General features: G+C 36.9%; 1 protein-coding gene and 1 long non-coding RNA gene across 7 annotated transcripts in view; one reads left to right on the top strand and one right to left on the bottom strand.

The window, feature by feature from the left end:
- The window catches only part of Dscam4 (Down syndrome cell adhesion molecule 4), a 105765-nt gene that overhangs the window by 62079 nt on the left and 22910 nt on the right, over positions 1-20776 (top strand). For all 6 annotated transcript variants that reach the window (XM_081979801.1, XM_081979800.1, XM_081979798.1 and 3 more), the window contains exons 10-12: positions 3890-4026; positions 6731-6858; positions 10858-11023. In XM_081979801.1, coding sequence (XP_081835927.1) covers positions 3890-4026; positions 6731-6858; positions 10858-11023 — 431 coding nt within the window. The remainder of the gene's footprint in view (positions 1-3889; positions 4027-6730; positions 6859-10857; positions 11024-20776) is intronic.
- LOC145729167 (uncharacterized) lies at positions 6879-10831 on the bottom strand. The gene is made up of 3 exons (XR_014178290.1): positions 10288-10831; positions 10029-10209; positions 6879-9965 (listed from the first exon to the last, which is right to left on the bottom strand). It is a non-coding gene; the product is annotated as an uncharacterized LOC145729167 (long non-coding RNA).

Below are 20776 nucleotides of genomic sequence, written 5' to 3' on the forward strand. Positions count from 1 at the left end.
TCTGAAATACAAGTGATATTTTTTAAATCCATCTTATGGTTTTTAAAATTCAACTGATGCTTTCTAAACTACATGTGTAAATGGTGTAGTGTCTCATTTGTTTTGACGTCACGATTTATTGATACCGTAACTTGACCAACTGTCAAACGTCTCGACAGTAGCTGATATAGTCAAAATTTTACCCTTTGAGAATGACGTCAAGCAGGTGAAAAAACACGCATGTCTGGAATTAGATCACAAATTTTAACCTACAAATGCTTTGAAAAATTAGTGCGTTCGGAAGTGATTGATGATCAAGTGCCTTGAAAATCACATGATCGGTTTAATCATCATTCATTCAGTGAATAAGTGTGCTTGCACTCACTTAAAGATCTCTTCTACCCCTAATAACATAATATATTATTAATGTTCATTGATTTTCTGCTGTGTTATTGTGCTTTGCACAATAAAGCGAAAATAGTAATTTGGCATACCAACATTACCAACTTCTTTGTTTTTCATAAAAGCCCTTATTTTGGTTTTACTGACTGACATTTTCTTAGAAATGTTGGTGAAATAGGAGTCGTCAGCTGGAATTCCAGCCTTTTTTATTCGGCATAGGATAGCAGTACTCACTTTCAAAGCCTGTGATGCTCTATCATACACATTGGAATAATCAATTGGGATGACATCTGGAAACTGTTTCTTCTCGTACTCCAAAAAAAACCAGCACATTTAGAATTAGCATTTGGGCTTTGTTTATATCAAAGTGACAGTAAATGTCAACGTTTTTAATTTGACAGGATGACAAAATTAACAACGTGTCTTTTTTGCAAAAATTGTTTATTTCATATGTTTGATATGCGAGAAACAAAGATGATGTGTGTCATTCTCAAAAGGTAAAAATCCAACTATACGAGTGTTTATGATTCTCATTGACAGTTTTCGGATCGCATTTCACGAGAGATCTATTAAGGACTAAACCCAGGAATTGTATTTCCGGTTTAGTGACTTTAATTACATCGAAAAGAAATAAAAATCGAACCGGAGCAAAGTTTCGTTTTCGAAGAATTCCCACGCGTCTGGAAACCGTTTAGTTCGTCCGGAATTGGGATTTATTAAGCTGGCCAGGTCGTAAATCTCTCTTAAAAGGGAACGGTTTGGTTAATTGGTGTTGGAAAAGACAACAGGACTTTGCAGTTTGGCGCCCTGCGGTGCCGATATCGACAAGTGAGGGGTTTTATTCCCTTTTTAATCCTCGAAAAGGTTTTCTTATTAAATTCCTAAAACGGGAGTTTTAGTTTATAAAACCAGCGTTGAAGCCCTTTAATCAAGCGACTTGCTGAAAGACGTTTTCTTTGTTCGTTGCTGCTGGCAGGCAGCATCTAGGATATTGATTTCTTGCACTTTTTCCAAACTGGGAAATATTGAATGTTTGTTCGTTTTGTTTTGTTTTTCCAAGAAAATCAATCAGAATTTGTTTGTACAGAGTTGTATGCATCAAGACGTTCATTGCTAGTATAACCCTAAAATCTACAGGGTATCCCATTTTTGTGCCTGTAAAAGATGTGAGTCTTAAAAAACTATTCATAACCAAACAGGTATTGAATTCGAAGACGTTAAATTGCATTTTTCTAATTTTGGCATATAAAGTGACACTTTTCAAAACTGATTAGAGTGACAAAACCTTTTACTTTATGCAACTAGTTATGAAAAGTTCATTTCATCACTCCCTGTTTTTATGCATTTCCGTAGAAACATATGGACGACATCCATCATAACATGTCGTTGTCACCGTTTATACAAGATGCTATGAAAGTGAATATTTGTGTTAAATCACTTTAAAAGGTGGTTTTTACCGCTTTTTGGTCAAAATTAGAAAAAATTATGTATGCAACACGTTTCGAAAATGTCTTATTGTGTAACTCATTCAAATTGTAGGACCTCGCTGCGCTCGACCTACAAACATTCATTCGTTACACAAAATCGATCTTTTCGTAACTGGTTACATAAATAGCTATTTACAGACAGTTCTGTCAAAGTCAGGTTTAAAATGGCAACACAGCGAATTATGGTTACACAAAAAAAGTTTACAAGCTGCAACATCGCAAGTTTTGATCAGAAAACTGAAAAAAGTACTAATAAAAGTAGTATACTGTTCTCGCGGACTGATCCCCCTGTAAGTAGACATACATTATTAACTTCATCCTTGTCTATTGTTCACTTTCAAAAAGGGTAAATATCTAAGTGAATGTCTTCCAAAAAAAACATTTACTGATTAGCGCTTCTATTTCAGTCATTGTCAGTTTGAAAACCATCGAAATTTATTTGATTTGTTTACTATTAATTCTTTTCCGTTTCTTTGTGTTGTTAATCATTTATAAAGTTTCCTATTTACCACACCACCACAGTTCTTTTAAGAGCTATTGTTTCTACGCTTTTAGCATTCTGTAAGTACTTTCATAATATTATTATTAATATTTTTATGTCGGCTGTCACGATCTAACCAAAATTGGCACAATTACTAACCTGTTTTGAAAAAAAAAGTGGGAGTATCTATTATGGTTTTTATTTAGCCATTTGGTATTTCCTAAATTCGGAATTACTTACTATTACAGTATTTTTTTAGAAAATGCCTGGAAAAATTCTCCACAGACAAGCCCAGCAGTTAATTCTTAACCTTTGTGAATATTTTGAATTGGAAAAAACCCATGGAGGACCTTTAGAAGCTTTATCATCTGTTCAGGAAGAAAATAAGAAATTTTAAGACCTTACATATTCTTACTGATGTATTTTTTTGATACTAGAAGGTTGCAGCTGCTTTGAAAATTTCCCGCAAAACTATTTATTCGATTCGCAAAAATCAAGCAAGTAATCTTATGATTCCCTCACCTAGAAAACGTAAATCGAGACGTTATCGACGGGTCAAGACCACTGATTTATCTGAAAGCATTAAAATGGATGTTCGAAATACATTATATGATATGTACAACGATAGTATGTTAATACTAGTAAAATATATCTACTTTTGTAAGAAACATCTATTAACATTTCATTGTTTCCAGAAACTGAGATTTTTGGGTTGCATTATAGATTTTTCATAAAAATTTCTTGAAACATATTAATAATAAAGTCATAGAAAAATAAAATAAGCAACTAAAATGTTTTCTAGCGGGTTTAAAATAAAATAAGTGGATTGCAACCTGAAAATGAGATATGAGATACTACAGCATCACTCAGAATGTCTTATTGAATTTTTAATTTGTTGTATTTATTTTAGAGAAACATGTAACCATCCAGGCCCTAAATCAAGAGCTTAAAGTTAAAGAAATACTACATATTGGTGATACATCTCTGCAAATTTTGGTAAATAAATTAGTTAAAAATTTGCAAATTTAGACGGAATTCTATGATCTAAACGGAGACTTCTCATAAATAAAAAATGTTATTTTTGTCAAGATATTTTTGATTTGATTTGGTATAAGGTTGTTTTAGTGCAAATTTGCAGCCAAAGATCTCTACTTTCTGACTGACAATACACGCAAAATTTTAAACGTGACGAAGCTTTAGACACGCCCTTTTCTATAATATGAACACAACAGGTTTGTTGACGAAAACTTGATTTGATTCATATGATTATAAATGACGTAGCCTTTGTGACGCACGGGTAAACTCACTCCGCGAGAACAGTATGTAACTTTATGACAATGTTGTCAATTTTGGTAGCAAACTAGAAAATGCACTGTAAAACCGAGTTAAGCTTGTTGTTGTAATGTTTGTATTTTCCCATATGTTCCTAAAAATCTGAGCTATATACAGGGGAAAGGTTTGAAGTAAACATTAAACTACACTGAAAATACACACACTTGTTTTAAAACAAAACGTGACTAATACTGAAAAACACTTTTAGGCGTCAAAGGGTTTACCCTAACGGCACCCTGCACGTGGAGCAAACGCAACGTAACGAGGACGCCGGCACTTACACGTGCCAGGCCCAAAACCGTCAACGAAATTCGGCCCGAAGGGACGTGGAGGTTCAAGTTATCGGTAAGTCGTTATATTAAGCACTTTTTCACTAGTTTTGTAAATCTTTTGTATAAGTTGTCCCCCAGGTGTGTTAAGAGTTCTGAATGCGGTTTGTTTTGATATTAAAAGAGAGTAAATTTAAAAAATAAGGTCCTCAGTAGACATCTTTGATGGTTTGAATGAGTAAACAAGGAGAGAATATTTCCACTTTCCACCTCAACTAACATAGTAATTTTAACATGCAAAATGTCAATTCCATCCATGTTTACCTCCCTTAAACTAATAAACCTTCCCCAGCATCTACAGGGTGGTCCAGTTTTAAATGTCAATAATTCACCAATTCATAGCCAATTAAAAAATAAGTTGACATTCATTTGGTCGTTTTCCTGAAACGTGCTTCCTAAGGAAAATACAGTCCTTCAAATTTCTGTTTAAAAAATCGTTTTTTTGTCATAACTGTCAGACCGTTGGAGCAATATTGATCAAATTTGGAACAAGCACTTTATTACACGTTATTACGGTCAAAGACCCAAAACTAACCCAACCCAACTTAAAAATTGTCTTGGAAACGGAAAATTCACTTAAGAAGTTTAAAAAATATTATTGTAGCCAGTTTTCAGACAAACTAAACGACTTTAGTTTTGAAAATTGACTTTTCATGCAAATCGAGAGACTTTAATACTGAAAATTGACTTGTAGACATAAAAACTACTTTTTCAAGAATTTGTTACTACAAATTCATACATTTAAACCTTAAAAATTGACTTGAACCCCAAAATGTGACTGAACTAATGAAAAGTGACATCAGAAGCTTAAAATTTGCATTTGAAGTAAGTTTTCATAATTTGAAGACAAATTTCAATATTTTAGTCCTGAAAATAGTCTTAGATGCAAAACATTAACATTAGATTCATGAAAATTGTCTTGAAAACGAACTTTTCGTGCTTTTTACTTTGCTTTTCATTTTCCTCGAATTCTGGACTATTTTTAGTGCTTCAAAACTGCTTTCAGCTTGGAAAATCGAGTTTCAAGACTATCTTCACCAAGTTATTGACATAGCAAACTTAAAAAACAATTTTTACATTCTTCATAGCCTTAAAATAGCATTCCAAGCTTTGTCACTATTAAATCGACTTCTAGACACCCCAGTGCTACAAATTCGGGTATTTCTTAATAAACTAGACTGTTTTTAGTGTTTTAAGGCTGTTTTCAGTGCCTCAAATCGAGTTTCAGGACTATCTTTACAAAGTTTTTGACTTATCAGGCCTAAAAGCCAGTTTGTCCACTGACCATAATCTTGAAAATGTTATTTCAAGCTTCTTCACTATTAAATTGACGTCTGACTATTTTTAGTGCTTTTTAAGACTGAAAAATCGAGTTTAAGACTATTTCCAAAAGTCAAGTTTCTTCAGTAATAAAAGTAAAAAATGTTGGTACCAAATGCTTCAATAATAGTCTTGAGAACTAATTTTTAGAAATAAAATAGTCCGAAAATTTAATTTACTTCTTGACTTGTTGAAAGTTGAAGAAAATTGAGTTGTACACCAATTAAAGTCTTGAAAATATACTTTTGGACTCTCTTTAGTCCTAGTCTAGCATTAAAAGTCAACTTTTATATTATTTTTAGTAGTAAAAAATGAGTTTCATGCACAATACAATCTTTGTCTTGATCAACCAGGATGGCAGTCTGAGAAAGCGAATAATAAGACCATTCCTAGTAGTAAAACAGTTTTTAGACTATTCAGTACAAATTTGGACTTTCACAAGTCTTGGATGTTCAGTTTTAAACTATAAAACGATTTTTTAAATTGAAATTTGGAGTACTGTATCTTCCTTAGGAAACGTTTTTCAGAAAAATGACATAATGCAAGTCAACTTATTTTTTGATTGGCTATCAAATGGTGAATTATTGACACTTAAAACTGAACCACCCTGTAGAGAGAGGAAACACAAATAATTTATTAACTAGAACGAGTCCCATGAATACCTAATTGGACCACTTAATAAACGCAGGAGCTTAATGTCCCTTTGTATGCAAAAACGAGGGAGAGGAGGTCCGCTGAAATAGTCCCGGACCGAGGCCACCTCCATTAATCCTTTATACGTGCACTTCCTCAAAAACGTTACTACCTCAAACCTATTTAGGTTAATGTAGGTTGTTAAGGTTTTACGTCAATAATTTGGAACCGAACAATTCGGATTATCTCCAGTTATCCAAGTTTCACCCCGACTCATAAATGATGCACCGTATAAATTCCAGGGACCAAGATAGTTTGAATAATCGTTCCAGACTTTTAGCGGCATAGTTCCGGATGCGACATTGTTTCGCACCAGTTTGGTATTTTCCAGACACACGGGGGCCAGGGGGAGGGTGGGTGGCGTTAAAGTTAGCCCGGGATAACCGAATCCCACGGTAGAGCTAAACTTCCGGACCGCAAAATCAAAAAAGGTTATAAATAAACTTAACCTTTCAGTCTGCAAGGACCTTCGAAGTGTCACAACTCCCGCCCAACGGGGGACTATCAGCCCCAATTTATAACTTATTTACCACCCAAAAAGCCTTTTTGACACCACGAGGATAATTGACAGAACGATGAGGGTGCTTGGACCAATTTAAGGGGCTTGACAGATTCTCACACTTTTACATCCCATCCCCTTCAATTTCATACCTGAAGCTGTCGAGTTTTCCACATTGTTAACTTGACTTTATACAATTGTTTAATAGTGCCACCGAAAATCATCCCAATCAACCCAATGACGAATCTGTTACGCGAAGGGATGAGGGCGGCCATCAGCTGTCAAATCATGGAGGGTGACCTACCGATCACTTTTCGCTGGGAACGTAACGGCAAGGTATGGTTCATTTTTTTTTACCGTGGCGGTTACCTCATCAAGTGCTCCGCCATATTGAAATTTACCCACGTCGTTTATTACAAGCTAGGCTATCCATCTTTTTAATCACCTATTTGGACGTTGCCGTATTGAACAAATTCCTCCTTTAAACCTCACAATATCAGTATCTTTCATTAAGCAATTATAAATGAAAATGAGAAAACTATATTGTTTTGAAAAAAAAACATTTTAAGAATCTTACATGTTTTGCATGCAATAAATGCTCGAAATCTGTATAATTCATCGGTCCGTTTATTACTGCAACCAACAATACACCAGGTTCACATCTGCTCGTGGAAGATGTGGCAACATAGAGCATAGTCCCAACTGACAGTCGGCTAAACATTTTGAGGTTAGGAATTTTAAAAAACAGCAAAAACTACAAACAGAAGAAATAAAAACTTAATTTAGGGTTGTTTAAGTTTATTAATTAGTGTTGTTATTGCGAGACCTTCGTAGAATTTAAGATTTTTCTTCACCAAACTGGAAAACTTGCAACATTTGGTGGTAAACAAAGGCGGAAAGTTCCAATCAAACTTTGGCTTTGGAACAACAACCACATTCAATTTAAATTATCTGGAAAGAACATTCAAACGAGTCATTAACAGCCCAATACCAACGTTTCAAGAATTATTCCATAAAATTTGCAAGAAAGGAAAGGCAATGTGTGTATCCTGGGGACTATCAAATCCTAAAGCAGTGTTTTAACTTATAACAGAATTGTTGGTGTTTTAAGAACTGGCTTCTTGGTTTTGTGATATAGATTGCTTATTTATTTCCTTTTGTGAATTTACCCAGCATTAAATACATATCAATTTGCGGGTCTTGTGAACAATAACTAACTACGAATTTCCTACGACGAGATGCTTTGTCCGCTGTTGCCATCTAAGTGATCAGTCACTTGGTTGGCATAGGTTCACCTAGCATTTTTTTTAATAATATTTAGACTAGACATGCGATTTGGCAACAGCGCAGACGAATTTTCCAAATCATCTGATCAGATTCCACAAAATGCTTGTAAAATCATCGATTTTTTTAACGATTTTGTGACAAAAATTGTGGATCGTTCGCATTTTTTCTTTTTTATCTGTACTATATAGGACGTGCCCTAACACAAAAAAAAAATTGACTCAAAATTCGTGGTTAGCTATTCTTCACAAAACCCGGTACCTCAGTTAAAAAAATTATCTAATTTTATGATTGTTTATGAAGAAAACTAGACTTCTTAGAGAAAAAAGAAACTTGAGTGTACTTTTTAAAGATTTTATTTGTATATTTCATAATGTGTAAATAATACAATTAAAATAGTAATTTAACCTACTATCTGATGGAAAAGTATTTTTTATTATACTTAACAGAAAATACTACATTTTCAACTGTTTATAAAATACAGTAAATATGACATTTTCGGAACAGCGCACGGAATTTTTTTCCCGATCCCTCTTTCCGTGCGCTTAATAATAAACATAGATATCCATGATACTAGATATCCTATCGCAATCCGAAGAAAAAAAAGAAACGAACGATTTATTTATTAATGACAAATTTTATTTTCTGTCAGTGAAAATTAAGTATTTATGTATTTATTACATTTTGCAAAAATGAATTCAGATTGTGAAGAAAATCGGGATATTCCCGAAAATATCTTACAACGAGCGGCAGAAGTGAGTGCAGATTTATTACCAGTGAAATCCAGGTTGAGATATGAACAAGAATATAACAGTTTTACCGAATGGCGGACTCAGAAACGAATCAAAATTGTGAGTAACGATATTCTTTTAGTATGTTTTTCTGAAAAAGCCAACATTATGAAATCCTCCACTTTATGGAGTCGATTCTCTATGTTAAAGAGTTGTTTGGCAATAAAAGAAAATACTCACCATCAATATCCAAAAACGATTGCTTTTTTGAAACGACAAGCTGTAGGATATATACCAAAGAAATCCAAGATTCTTACAGCAGAACAAGTAACCAAATTTTTATGTGAAGCTTCAGATGTAGAATATCTACTAGCAAAAGTAATTTTAGTGTTTGGCATCTTCGGTGCATGCCGCAGAGATGATTTAATACGTTTGAGTTTAGATGATGTGGAAGATAACGGGCGTTTCCTTGTCGTGTTCTTACGAGATGGAAAAACTCACAGGTCAAGAAGTTTTACCATTACCAATGAAAATTGCAAATTCGATCCCTGTACAATTCACCGTAAATACGCAGATCTCCGCCCTAAACATATGGAGAGTAGAAGATTATTTGTTGCATACCGAAACCAAAGATGTTACGCTCAACATGTTGGGTGCCATACTATCAGTGGTATTCCAAAACTTGTTGCAAAATATCTAAAACTAAAAAATCCCGAAGAATATACCGGACATGGGCTAAGGCGCTCTTCGGCAACCATGTTGGTGGAAAACGGCGGTGATTTGCTCACTTTGAAAAGACACGGAGGATGGCTTTCTTCCAATGTAGCAGAAGGATATATAGAAGAGTCCATACAAAGAAAAATTGAAGTATCACGGTAGTTGTTTAGCCCTTGTAACTTGGAAACTACAACATCTGTAACAGTCAATCAAGAGAACCAAAGCACACACGAACACTCCGCTTCAACATCTTTAGCAGAGTCTTTAGTTCAACAAAAAGAAATGCAAAAGGGATTGAGCTTCAACAATAATACGAATTGTACAATAAATATTACTATTAATAATAACGGTTCTGACCAAAATTAATTTTCTTAGAATTACCTACTTGTATTTTTTTTGTTAATTTGAGTTGTATGTACTTACATTTTTACTGTTTTAAAAATAAAAATAAATATTCCCGATTTTCTTAATAATTTTTTGCGATATTTTTTGTTTATGTTGATTTCAGGTACCTAAGTATAATAAAAAATATCGTTCATTACTCGTCCAGAAATGGATTTTCCGTTCTTGCATGACTTCCCGAGAATTTGTCACGCGCGCACGGAAAAATCCTCATTTCTGTACTGGTAATGAAATATACTATAACAGTAGCACCATCTGTTTCTAGCCTTATAGTCAGAGAAGATACGGCAAAATTTATAAAGGCTAATTCTGCAAAATAATGGCATTTGATCAAATTTATGTATTAAGTAACTTGTATCTTTCTAATATTACCTGAAACTTATTAGAAATTTGTTTTTTCAACACTCTGCATATGGATTTTGACAACACCATTATAACCATAGTTTCAAACACCTTTCGTTCAGTCTTTTAGAGCAATTGATAATGGGACTTTTTAAATTTGGACCCTTTCAAAGCATGATAAGCAAACTCCAGATTAGGCAAATAAAGGTACCTGAAACATAAGCTATTTAGTATTAGCAGCTCATTAATACCTCTACCAGAGTCCTTTTTATAGTATTATGTAAATCACCTTGTCAGCTTCTGCTAAATACACCTTTACTCTATATCCATGTTTCTTCGAGAACCACTGGCTTGAATAAACTTGGTTTATGTAGGGTTCTTGTAAAAACTCTTCTTGGGAGTAAGTAAATATATGGACTGTTTCATTGTGACAGTGTTTTCTATTAGAAAAGGCATGCTTTTCTGTTCCACAAACTCTAGTTCCTTCAGAATGTTTTACTGGGCCCCTTGATAGTTGTAAAGTGTATTAAGAAGGTGGCATTTTTAAAACTGACTACCGAAACACACACACATTATCTAGTCTCACACGTAGTATAGCAGTTAAATCAAAATACTCGTTCAAATATTGTAAAATTTACATAAAAAATAAAAAATGTCTCTTTGTTTACTTTTTGTCAACAATGGCGGCCGATTTTCCGAGCCTTGTCGTCCTGATTCATTACCGACGTGACTAGATGACGTCAAAATTCTATCGCGCTCGGAACGCATGTAATAGACAAGAAAGGCAAATGATGACGTAACCGCCACGAGAAAACAAATGGACCGTACCTTTTCCAAGTACACAATCAACTGTTTTCAGCCAATAATAAACAACGCCGCCTTGGGTTCGGTGGTGCGCCAAATGGACGAGTACTCTTCGTCGCTGATTTTGGATCAAGTGAGCGCTCAACACAGCGGCAACTACACATGCATAGCTGGCAACGTCGCGGGCAGAGAAAGATACGACGTGCCACTGACTGTCAACGGTAAGAAATATTGTCTCTCTGTCATTCAGTTTACTCATAATTTGTTTCACCTCCAAGTATTTCAGTGTAACTCTGACTGTTGTTAGTTCAATGACAATGTCACATTAACAATCAATGTTTCAGAAGTGTCGAAATAGCAACCGTAAACTTATAAATTTCTTTAGGGTTTCGCTATAGTTTAATTATTGTCGTTTTGGGCTGGATTTTGACAAATGTGACGTGTAGGTTGACAACTGTCAGAAAGCTTGCAAAGTTACAAAACATACTTGAAAACATTGTAAATGAGTATTGTAACAACCCATCAGTATATGAACTGAACGTTCCCCCCTTTGACAGTTGACAAATGAGAGACTATGTCATGCGTCAACCAAAATATAATAAGCAAGTCATGAAGTTGTTGTTTTACATATATATAAGTTTTGTTCTTTTACCACCCTAAAAACAGGCTGCTATTGCACCAATTAGCAAATAAAGTTCCGTTCTAAGGTGAAACCTGTGTACTTCTTTCGGTGTATGAATCCACAACAAACTGATGCAAAATCTAGCATTACAATTGGCGCCCAAGTGTCGGCATCGAAAGTGAGGTTATCCAGTGAATTTGTGAACTTTATTAGTGGAATTCTGACTTTAATGAACCTTTTCTGAACTAAATACGTTGAGTCGTAAGTGCATCCACGTCGGAACACTTCGTATCACCAATTTTCGCACCGTGTTCGGGTCATTTTGCAATTTTGGTCGCAATCACTCAACTAGTTCTTTTGGCTTTTACAAGTACGTATTGTAAATCGCCCCGTATGTGTGTTACATATCGGATCTTTTCATTAAATTCTGTGCCTCCAGCCAGTGTTTTACCATCGTTTTCAACGCAGTAAGTTGACCTTTTAGTTAGCAACTTTGCTTCAAGCTTGTGATAACTAGAACTAGCACCATTGACTCCCAAAGAAGTCCTTATTTTCTACGTTCTAAAGAACTTGTAGCAGCTGTACAATCAAGTAATTCTGACAATATGAGTGTTACATTGTCAGATGACCAATTTGAAGCCCTTTTATCTCGACTGTCAATACCACCAAATACAACAGTAGTATCCTCGACTAGTGGAAATTTTTCAAAATGTAATAGCAGATTTGATGGATCTAAGGATTCAGATGTAAATGCTTTTATAGATGCTATTGAGGTTTATAAGGATTGCACCAACATCTCAGAAGAGAATGCACTTAGAGGTTTACCAATGCTTCTAGATGGATTTGCAGCAACCTGGTTCCAGGGTGTTAAGTCAAGTTTAACAGATTGGAATAGAGCATTGGCGCTATTAAGAACCACTTTTGGCCCAACAAAGCCACCCTATCGGGTCTATAGAGACCTTTTTGCTCAAGAACAAGATGGCAAAACAAAGTGTGATGTCTACATTTGTAAAGCACGTGCCATTCTTGCCCAGTTACCCACGGGTACTTTGACTGAAGCCACGCAGATTGACATGATTTATGGTTTACTACACAGGCGCGTAAGGGAGAAAGTGCCACGTGACAAGGTAGCCTCATTCGAAGAACTTTTAACTCAAGCAAGACTAGCAGAGGAAACTTTTGACATAACTGTAAGTCGATATGAAGATAACCACACTTCTGCAGCAAAAGAAAAACCTGTACGTTGTGCATATTGCAAGAATCCAGGTCACCTTAAAGAAGAGTGCAGAAAACTTAAACATTACCAAGACAGACGCAGTGAGACGTCCAGTACACAGCTCCAGCAGACAACCACTAAGTTAACCACCCCAAAGACGGCAACTACAGCAAGTGCACCACCATATAATAACTCTACCATTGTTTGCTATGGATGTGGCACCCCAGGCTTTATAAGAAGCAACTGCCCTAAATGTTCAGTGGACAGCAATCGAAATGGTGTCCCAAAAGAGTCTGTTGCCTCAGCAGAGTTTCTATGCAGCTCGTTCACGAAAGATAACTGCTCACGGCCATTAGTACCAATCGCTATACTAAAACATGCTGGTTATGCATACTTAGATACAGGCGCTACGACCAATATAGCTGGAAGTAAGCTTACTCAAATCCTGATTGAAGAACACGTTCCCTATCTTGAAGCCAACGACCTAGATATGGTTCTCGCCGATGGAGCCAAAAGAAAAGTCCAGGCCCTCATTTTTAATGTTCCAGTGACCCTGTATGGCAGGACGGCCCATGTACAGTTTTTGTCGATACCTGACCATATCAATAGTCGCACGTTACTAGGAGCTGACTTTATTCGAACTATGAAGCTTGTTTTAGACCTGAATAACAATGTCTTCCATTTCTCCGACTGTAGTGACGTCGCTTACCAATTTACAACAGAAGGTGATGTTGCCCACGTTGTTGTAAACACTGTTGACCTTTCCAATGCGTTGCGCAGCGATGAAGCCTTGAAACTTCGACCTGAGGAAAGACAGCAACTTGATCATCTACTACAAGAATTTTCCACTCTTTTTAAGCCTAGTAATGAACCTACACCATTCGCAGAGCACAGGATTGTACTTCAAGACGATACCCCTATAGCTGTACCGCCATATCGCATATCAATTGAAAAGAAGCAACAACTGCGCAAAGAACTGGACATACTACTCGAAAATGGCACCATAGAAGAGTGCGAGTCCCCATACGCCGCGCCAGTCGTACTAGTACCAAAGAAAGATGGAGGAATTCGACTGACTGTAGATTACAGGAGACTGAACGCAATCACTAGAGCCGATCGATATCCACTTCCCCGTATTGATGATCTCCTGCATGATGCAAAGAAAACAAAGTATATGACTACGCTAGATCTTAAGAGTGGTTACCACCAAATTAGTGTCAGACCCTCGGACCGAGACAAAACTGGATTTGTAACACCATTTGGGACTTTCAGGTATACTAGGATGCCATTTGGTCTTGTGACGGCCCCCTCTACGTTCCAAAGATTAATGGATCGTTTCAAATCAGGACTGACTGATGTAGCTCTCTTAGTCTACCTTGACGATTTAATTGTTTTATCGTCTAGTTTTTCAGAGCATCTCAGTGACCTACGACAAGTATTCGCAAGACTCAACTTATTCAAATTGAAATTGAACCGAGCTAAATGTCATTTATGCTTTGAGTCAGTCAAGTACCTTGGACATATTCTATCACCAGAAGGTATTCACCCTGATAATGCGAAGGTAGCCGCCATAATGGACATGCCGGCACCCACGAACGTGAAGCAGTTGCTCAGTTTCCTACAAACCTGCTCATGGTTTCGACGCTTCATTGAAGGGTTTGCGCAAGTTGCCAAACCCCTTACCTCGTTGACCAAGAAGAATGCTAAATGGGAATGGAAAACACCGCAAGTCAAGGCCTTTGAAAAGCTTAAGTTACTGCTAAGCAGTGCTCCAATACTCCGACAAGCTGATCCACGCCTTCCTTACACACTTAGGACCGATGCTAGTAGTTATGCATTGGGGGCATGTTTACTCCAGGGGGAGGGTGAAGATGAGCGCCCCGTTGAATACGCTTCTAGACTCCTTACCCCAGCTGAGCAGAACTACAGCACTACCGAGCGCGAAGCTCTAGCTGTGGTATGGTCCGTCCAGAAATTCCGAGGTTACATTGAGAACTCAACTGTCAATGTTCAAAGTGATCACCAACCATTAAAATGGTTGCTCTCCTTGAAAACCCCAACCGGACGCCTAGCCCGATGGGCACTGAGCTTACAAGCTCAAGATTTACGGATTGACTACATCAGCGGCAAGAAAAATGTCATTGCCGATACCTTATCAAGACCGCCTCGAGAAGTGGCAGAAGCAACCACCAATTTAGTTAGTGTAGAACTACCCACTATGTCTGCCAAAGATATAAGGGAACAACAAATGGCTGACCCTGACACTAGGAAAATTATTGTCGGATTAGAAGACACCCCTAATGGAATCGACTTTAAGAAATGGGCAGACCGAGGCTACCTAATGTCAAATGGTGTCCTATACCGATATAACCCCGACATAGACGAAGAGGAGCCCCAATTAGTAATAGCTGCCTCTGGAATTCCCGAAGTGTTGCACGAGTATCATGACACACCCACTGCAGGTCATTATGGAATAGAAAGAACCTATCAGCGGATAGCCCGAAGATTCTATTGGCCTGGAATGAGAAAAGCCATAACCGAACATGTTGGCCGATGCATTGAGTGTCAACGCTTCAAGGCCACTAATTTGAAACCTGCAGGTTTACTTCAAACTCCTATTCAATCACAGAGATTTGAAGTGATCGCAATCGACTTGTTTGGTCCTCTTCCAGAGACGCCAACAGGACAACGATGGATTTTTATTATTGAGGACACTACGAGTAGATGGACCGAGATCTTCCCTTTAAAGACCGCGACAGCTGAAGCATGTGCCCGTTGCTTAATCGACGAAATCGTACTACGATATGGTGTTCCCCGTAAGGTCATAAGCGATAATGGAGTGCAGTTTGTGACGGCTGTTATGCAACAAGTCGCACACGTATTAGGATTCAAGCAGTGCCTAACACCGGTTTATCATCCCGAATCAAACCCGGTCGAGCGCAAAAACAGAGATATGAAGTCCCAACTAGCCATACTGACGTCTACTGACCACACTGTCTGGGACGAGAAAATACCATCAATCCGATTTGCTATGAACACAGCGAAGTGTGAATCGACAGGATATAGCCCCGCTTATCTCACCTTTGGTCGAGAGCTACGCTCACCCGATGATGTCCACCGTGACTTACGAGCAATCATACAAAATGACAATTTCGTGCCACAAGTCACCCCCTACCTCTTGACTATGCAAACCGCTCTCCAAGAAGCCCGAGAGTCACATGAAAAGAACCAGGATCGACGAACTAACCTGAAGAATGAAGGCAGACGAGACAGTGCTTTCAATGTTGGTGAAAAGGTTTTGATAGACAGTCATATTTTATCAAACGCTAGTAAGCAGTTTACCTCAAAGTTTGCTCCGAGACGAGATGGTCCTTACCGTATCCACAAGATAGTGTCTCCTACCACTTATATCGTGACACCCATGGATCAACCAGACCAACCTGTTGGAAAATACCATGTCTCTGCATTGACACGATACAAGGAACCGACGAGTGAAGGAATAGTCCCAATGCTGCCAATAAGAAAGAGAGGACGCCCTCCAGGTCGTGACAAGCAACAAGCCGAGACTGAAGCCCGAACTGTGACAGAATCCATGAACCCGAACGAAGACCCAATAGGTGAAACTGGTGATGAAGTTCCCGTATCACCACGATCCGAAGATGATACCAACCAGACACCGCCATCAACCGAAGGACGAGCCCAACGCAAGCCAGTGAAGAAGAAGTGCTTGTGTTGTGCCTAAAATTTAGTGTAGTGTTGTCCCAGTTGCGAGGACGCTTTACGTGGGCCAAAGGGGGAGACTGTAACAACCCATCAGTATATGAACTGAACGTTCCCCCCTTTGACAGTTGACAAATGAGAGACTATGTCATGCGTCAACCAAAATATAATAAGCAAGTCATGAAGTTGTTGTTTTACATATATATAAGTTTTGTTCTTTTACCACCCTAAAAACAGGCTGCTATTGCACCAATTAGCAAATAAAGTTCCGTTCTAAGGTGAAACCTGTGTACTTCTTTCGGTGTATGAATCCACAACAAACTGATGCAAAATCTAGCATTACAGTATAAATTATACACTTTATAGCTTTATAAAGAAAACTTTAAGGTAGTGACAGATCAAATGGCAATGTCAAACTAACAATGATACTTTCTATAAAGTTTAACAGCTTTCAGGATTTTTTTATAGTATTATTGTCATTTTGGGCTGTATTTTGGCAAACATGACATGTAACTGTTAATTTTGGAGTCTATCACAAACTGTCAAACTTGTGTGACATTGCCATTTTTATACCTTGACTGATTTTGAGCCTATTTTCACACTGTTGTGATGAACATTCAGGGCTGTACTTAATTAAGTTTTCCCGTCCGGTGAGACTTTAAGAAGGGCCCGGAATAGTCCACACGCGCCGGAAGCAAAATTTGAATCCATAAAAAAAACAAGCGAACGAGGGTGTGGGGTGGCGTAGCCCTAAAAGTGCTCTTAACTTTTATTTCCGTTCCATTACGGGGCGCGGCAGAACCGGAGGAGAAGTTTTTTGCCGAAGTTGCGAATTCAATTTGTTCGAATCGCTTTCGGGGAGCAATTTTAGCGCCAAACAAGGAAAGTTTTTCGTGGATTTTTTTCTTTAGTTTTCTCCCGGCAAGGTTTTGCGCCCCATCAACTTCTTCATTGAATAATCAGTCAATGTTTTTATACGTGACCAACAAACAGAAGTTTTATTTGTATGATAGTAAAGTTACTTTTTTTTCAAGCGGTCTAAAATAAGCCTATTGTGTACAGGTACTGCCGGCGTAGAAAGGCTATTTCATATTCTAGGAGGTAAAAAAATAACGTCCAGAACTTGATCCGGGCTAAAAGCGTTGCATTTAGAAAAAAGCAGATGAAATTAATGCACTTTGCTTTGATTGGCTTGTCAATCCTTTCATGTTCTTATTCTGAAATACAGTTTTCCTGAAGGTGTCAACATAAACAAACGGACTGACACAAAAACTGATTGACACAACCCGGCTAATACGATAACAACACGAAGCTATTTCCAAAGTTGTCTAACAGAGGGCGTATCATGGCTGTCTAGCGTCATCTGTCGATTACGGTTACGCGCTCCGAATTTACACGCAACGCGGTTCTTGAAAATAGGCTTTCAAAAATGTTATCGGCCATTTGCTCTGGTTTTCTGACTTCAAATCTTCGTTGTTCTATGAGAATGATATTTTTTCAGTAATCGTTATACAGTAGTGGAAAATCCAAAACCGACCGTAGGAAAACCGTGTAACGGACAGAGACACATAGATGATGGCATGCGCGTGACAAAGACAGAACACCTCCAAAAATTTTAAGTAGGCCATAATTTTGTATCAGTGTTGTCAAACAGACTGTATTATAATTATTTAGTTAACTTTGTTATTAGAACATTCCTAAATATTTCCATTTACTTTTATAAAATATTTAGTTCGGTTTTTGTGTAATTTGTTTTAAAACTTGAATAATAATAATTGTTTTTCGTTTACTAATCGAATTCAGGAACACCTCTGTATTGTGTCAAACGGCAACTGTCAAATACAATTACAATCTAACCTTGAAATGAATCTGCTTGTTTAGTGCGTATTTAGTCGCAGATTAATTATATATATATATATTTATTAGTAGGTTAATCCTACTAAACGTTAAAAACAATATCACAGAGCAGTAAGAGTGATAATCATAATAATAAGCAAGTATTATACCTCAATGTCCTCAATATTGTAAGATTTGGGCAAAACAACAAAGAATGACCCTTTTTACGCCATAATAGAGCCAAATCTAACATGTAGAGAGTTCACATCACATCCACATTGAGAGATGCTGAGATACAGTTAAACTGAATGGAAAGGTATGAAGTAAGGTAATTAATAAAGTATTAAATAATTAGTAATGAGTAATTAGTAAGGTATTTTTGTAAGTAATATCCTTTTAAAGGCAAACAATACCATAACTTATTGTGTCCAGGAACCGAAGTAAGATTTAACAAACTAATAAAGGACTGCATTGATGAAATGAAAATAAGGTTGGTACTTAGATTAATGTTTGAATAACAAGATATGATAAACCAATGCTTGTGCGTTTGTTTGCCAAAATCTTACAACATAGGAGTATATTTTTGTATTAATATGCCTGTCACTGTCACTGTAATTGTTTTTGTTTACTTTCAATTTGAGAATTGAGGTTAGATTTTAATCGCAGATGACAGATGAAATATTACTACAATAGGGACTCGACAAATAGACAGAAATCGGAATAAATACATCGCGCTGACTGAATTATCCAAAGGAATGGAAATAAATTAGAAATAATCCTACAACAAAATTAATTTTGTCGACGGTATTTGAGTGATACTTGGCGTTTGGCAACAGCGCGCTGAAAATATGGCCTACTTGATATTCTTTTCGTTTTCTGTCTTTGTTCCGCGCATGCAATAATGTACGTTTCTCTGTCCGTTACACGGTTTTCCTATGGTCGGTTTTGGATTTACCACACCCAATGAATAAAAAAAATGTAAACATAGCAGGAAGGAGCAATAGCAAACAAAGTGGGTGACAGAAACAAGGGGGAGGAAGGGGAGTAATATGGCGGCCGTCAATACTTGTTAATGTTGTCCACTGTACAACTTAATTTAAATTTGCAAAACTCAACTGTTAAAGAACCACAAACAAACAAAACAAACTAACACTATACTACAACAAATACAAACAACAAATTTTTGCGGGTTTGAAACTCCAAACTTTCAATGACTTTGCGTCAATTCAACTGCGCAGTAGGCAAATGCGCAATCAAAGATGGTGGACTTCCGCCCCCCTCGCTTAATGCACAAACGGGTTATAATTTGTATTATTGTTACCTCCTGATACTTGTTCTTTTTACTCATTGACCACACCTGTATAGGTATGTATATTTACCAGTCCGAATTAATCGGTTAACCTGGCTAGGAAACGATACACCTCGTATGTTTACCTTATTACGCTTTCACTGTGTCATCTGTCAAAAATCGTGATGTCCATGGCACACTAATTCAAAATTCAAACACCTTTACCACCGCCCTCTGTACAAGAAAGCCTAAAATGTCACTTTTAATGGCGGCGTTATCGGTCATTTAGCGGTTTTCGTTTTGCACACAAACCTATGCAGATGCAGTAGAAAATATGTTTTTTTTTATTTTTTCGTGTAGTTGATTAGAAGTTGTGAGTGAAAAATCAAAGAACCCTTCGTTCCTGATCCAGATATGTATAGATATGGCTTTTTATACCCAATAAAGTCCAGCCAAAGCAAGTTTGGTTAGAACCTTTTGTCCTGGAAAGTACAACAAACTAATGTGAAAACTGCTCAATTAAAGAAAATTTGGAAATCCTTGAAGCTAGGTAAGCAAAACTGGTAAATGGGTTTTATATTATTACCAAGACCTTTCTTTTAAAATGTAAATGTGCCAATGGAAGTTCTAAAAGCTGTCCTGTTTTTTCAGAGTAAACCTTTGTTACTCTCAAAATGCAGGCGGCCTCAAAATGTAACTCACATACGTATGTAAGAGGCAATAAGTTTACTGAATGAGAAAGCATATTGTACTTACCACTGAGTATTGTGTTGGAGTAAAATCATTCCAGTTCAAAGCTTTCAACCACTGTTGGGTTCGAGCAGGGTCTTTTGGAAAGTAAGACTGACACTTTTGGGCCTTTCACCAAATTGCTTTTACAATTTGGCAAACAACAAGTGGACGGCATATTGTAGAGGCAATAGAATTTAAGTTAAAAAACCAACAACAAATTATAGAACAATGAAGGAACAATAACAATAGTGATAACACAATAAAATGAACACAAACTACACTTTCACTAGAAAAATAAACATATAAACAACAATATATAATAGCAAACAAAAATTACTTTGGCAAGTAATCCCAAGTCTTGACTTTAAACCTTAAAAATTAATTTAATCATCGAAAAACTCAATTTCCACAATACAAACAAATGTAAACTGTCAACCACTATTTCGGCCATATTGGAATTTTTGGCATGCACCTTCTCGGCTTTCTTGTACAGAGGGCGGTGCTTGTACTAATACTAGTAATTGCGTTGTTGTATTGTCAAATAAAGTTTCAGTGAAGCC

This window comes from Ips typographus, linkage group LG5 (genome assembly GCF_016097725.1).
Source record: "Ips typographus isolate SLU linkage group LG5, UJ_Ityp_2.0, whole genome shotgun sequence".
Taxonomy (NCBI): Eukaryota; Metazoa; Arthropoda; class Insecta; order Coleoptera; family Curculionidae; genus Ips; species Ips typographus.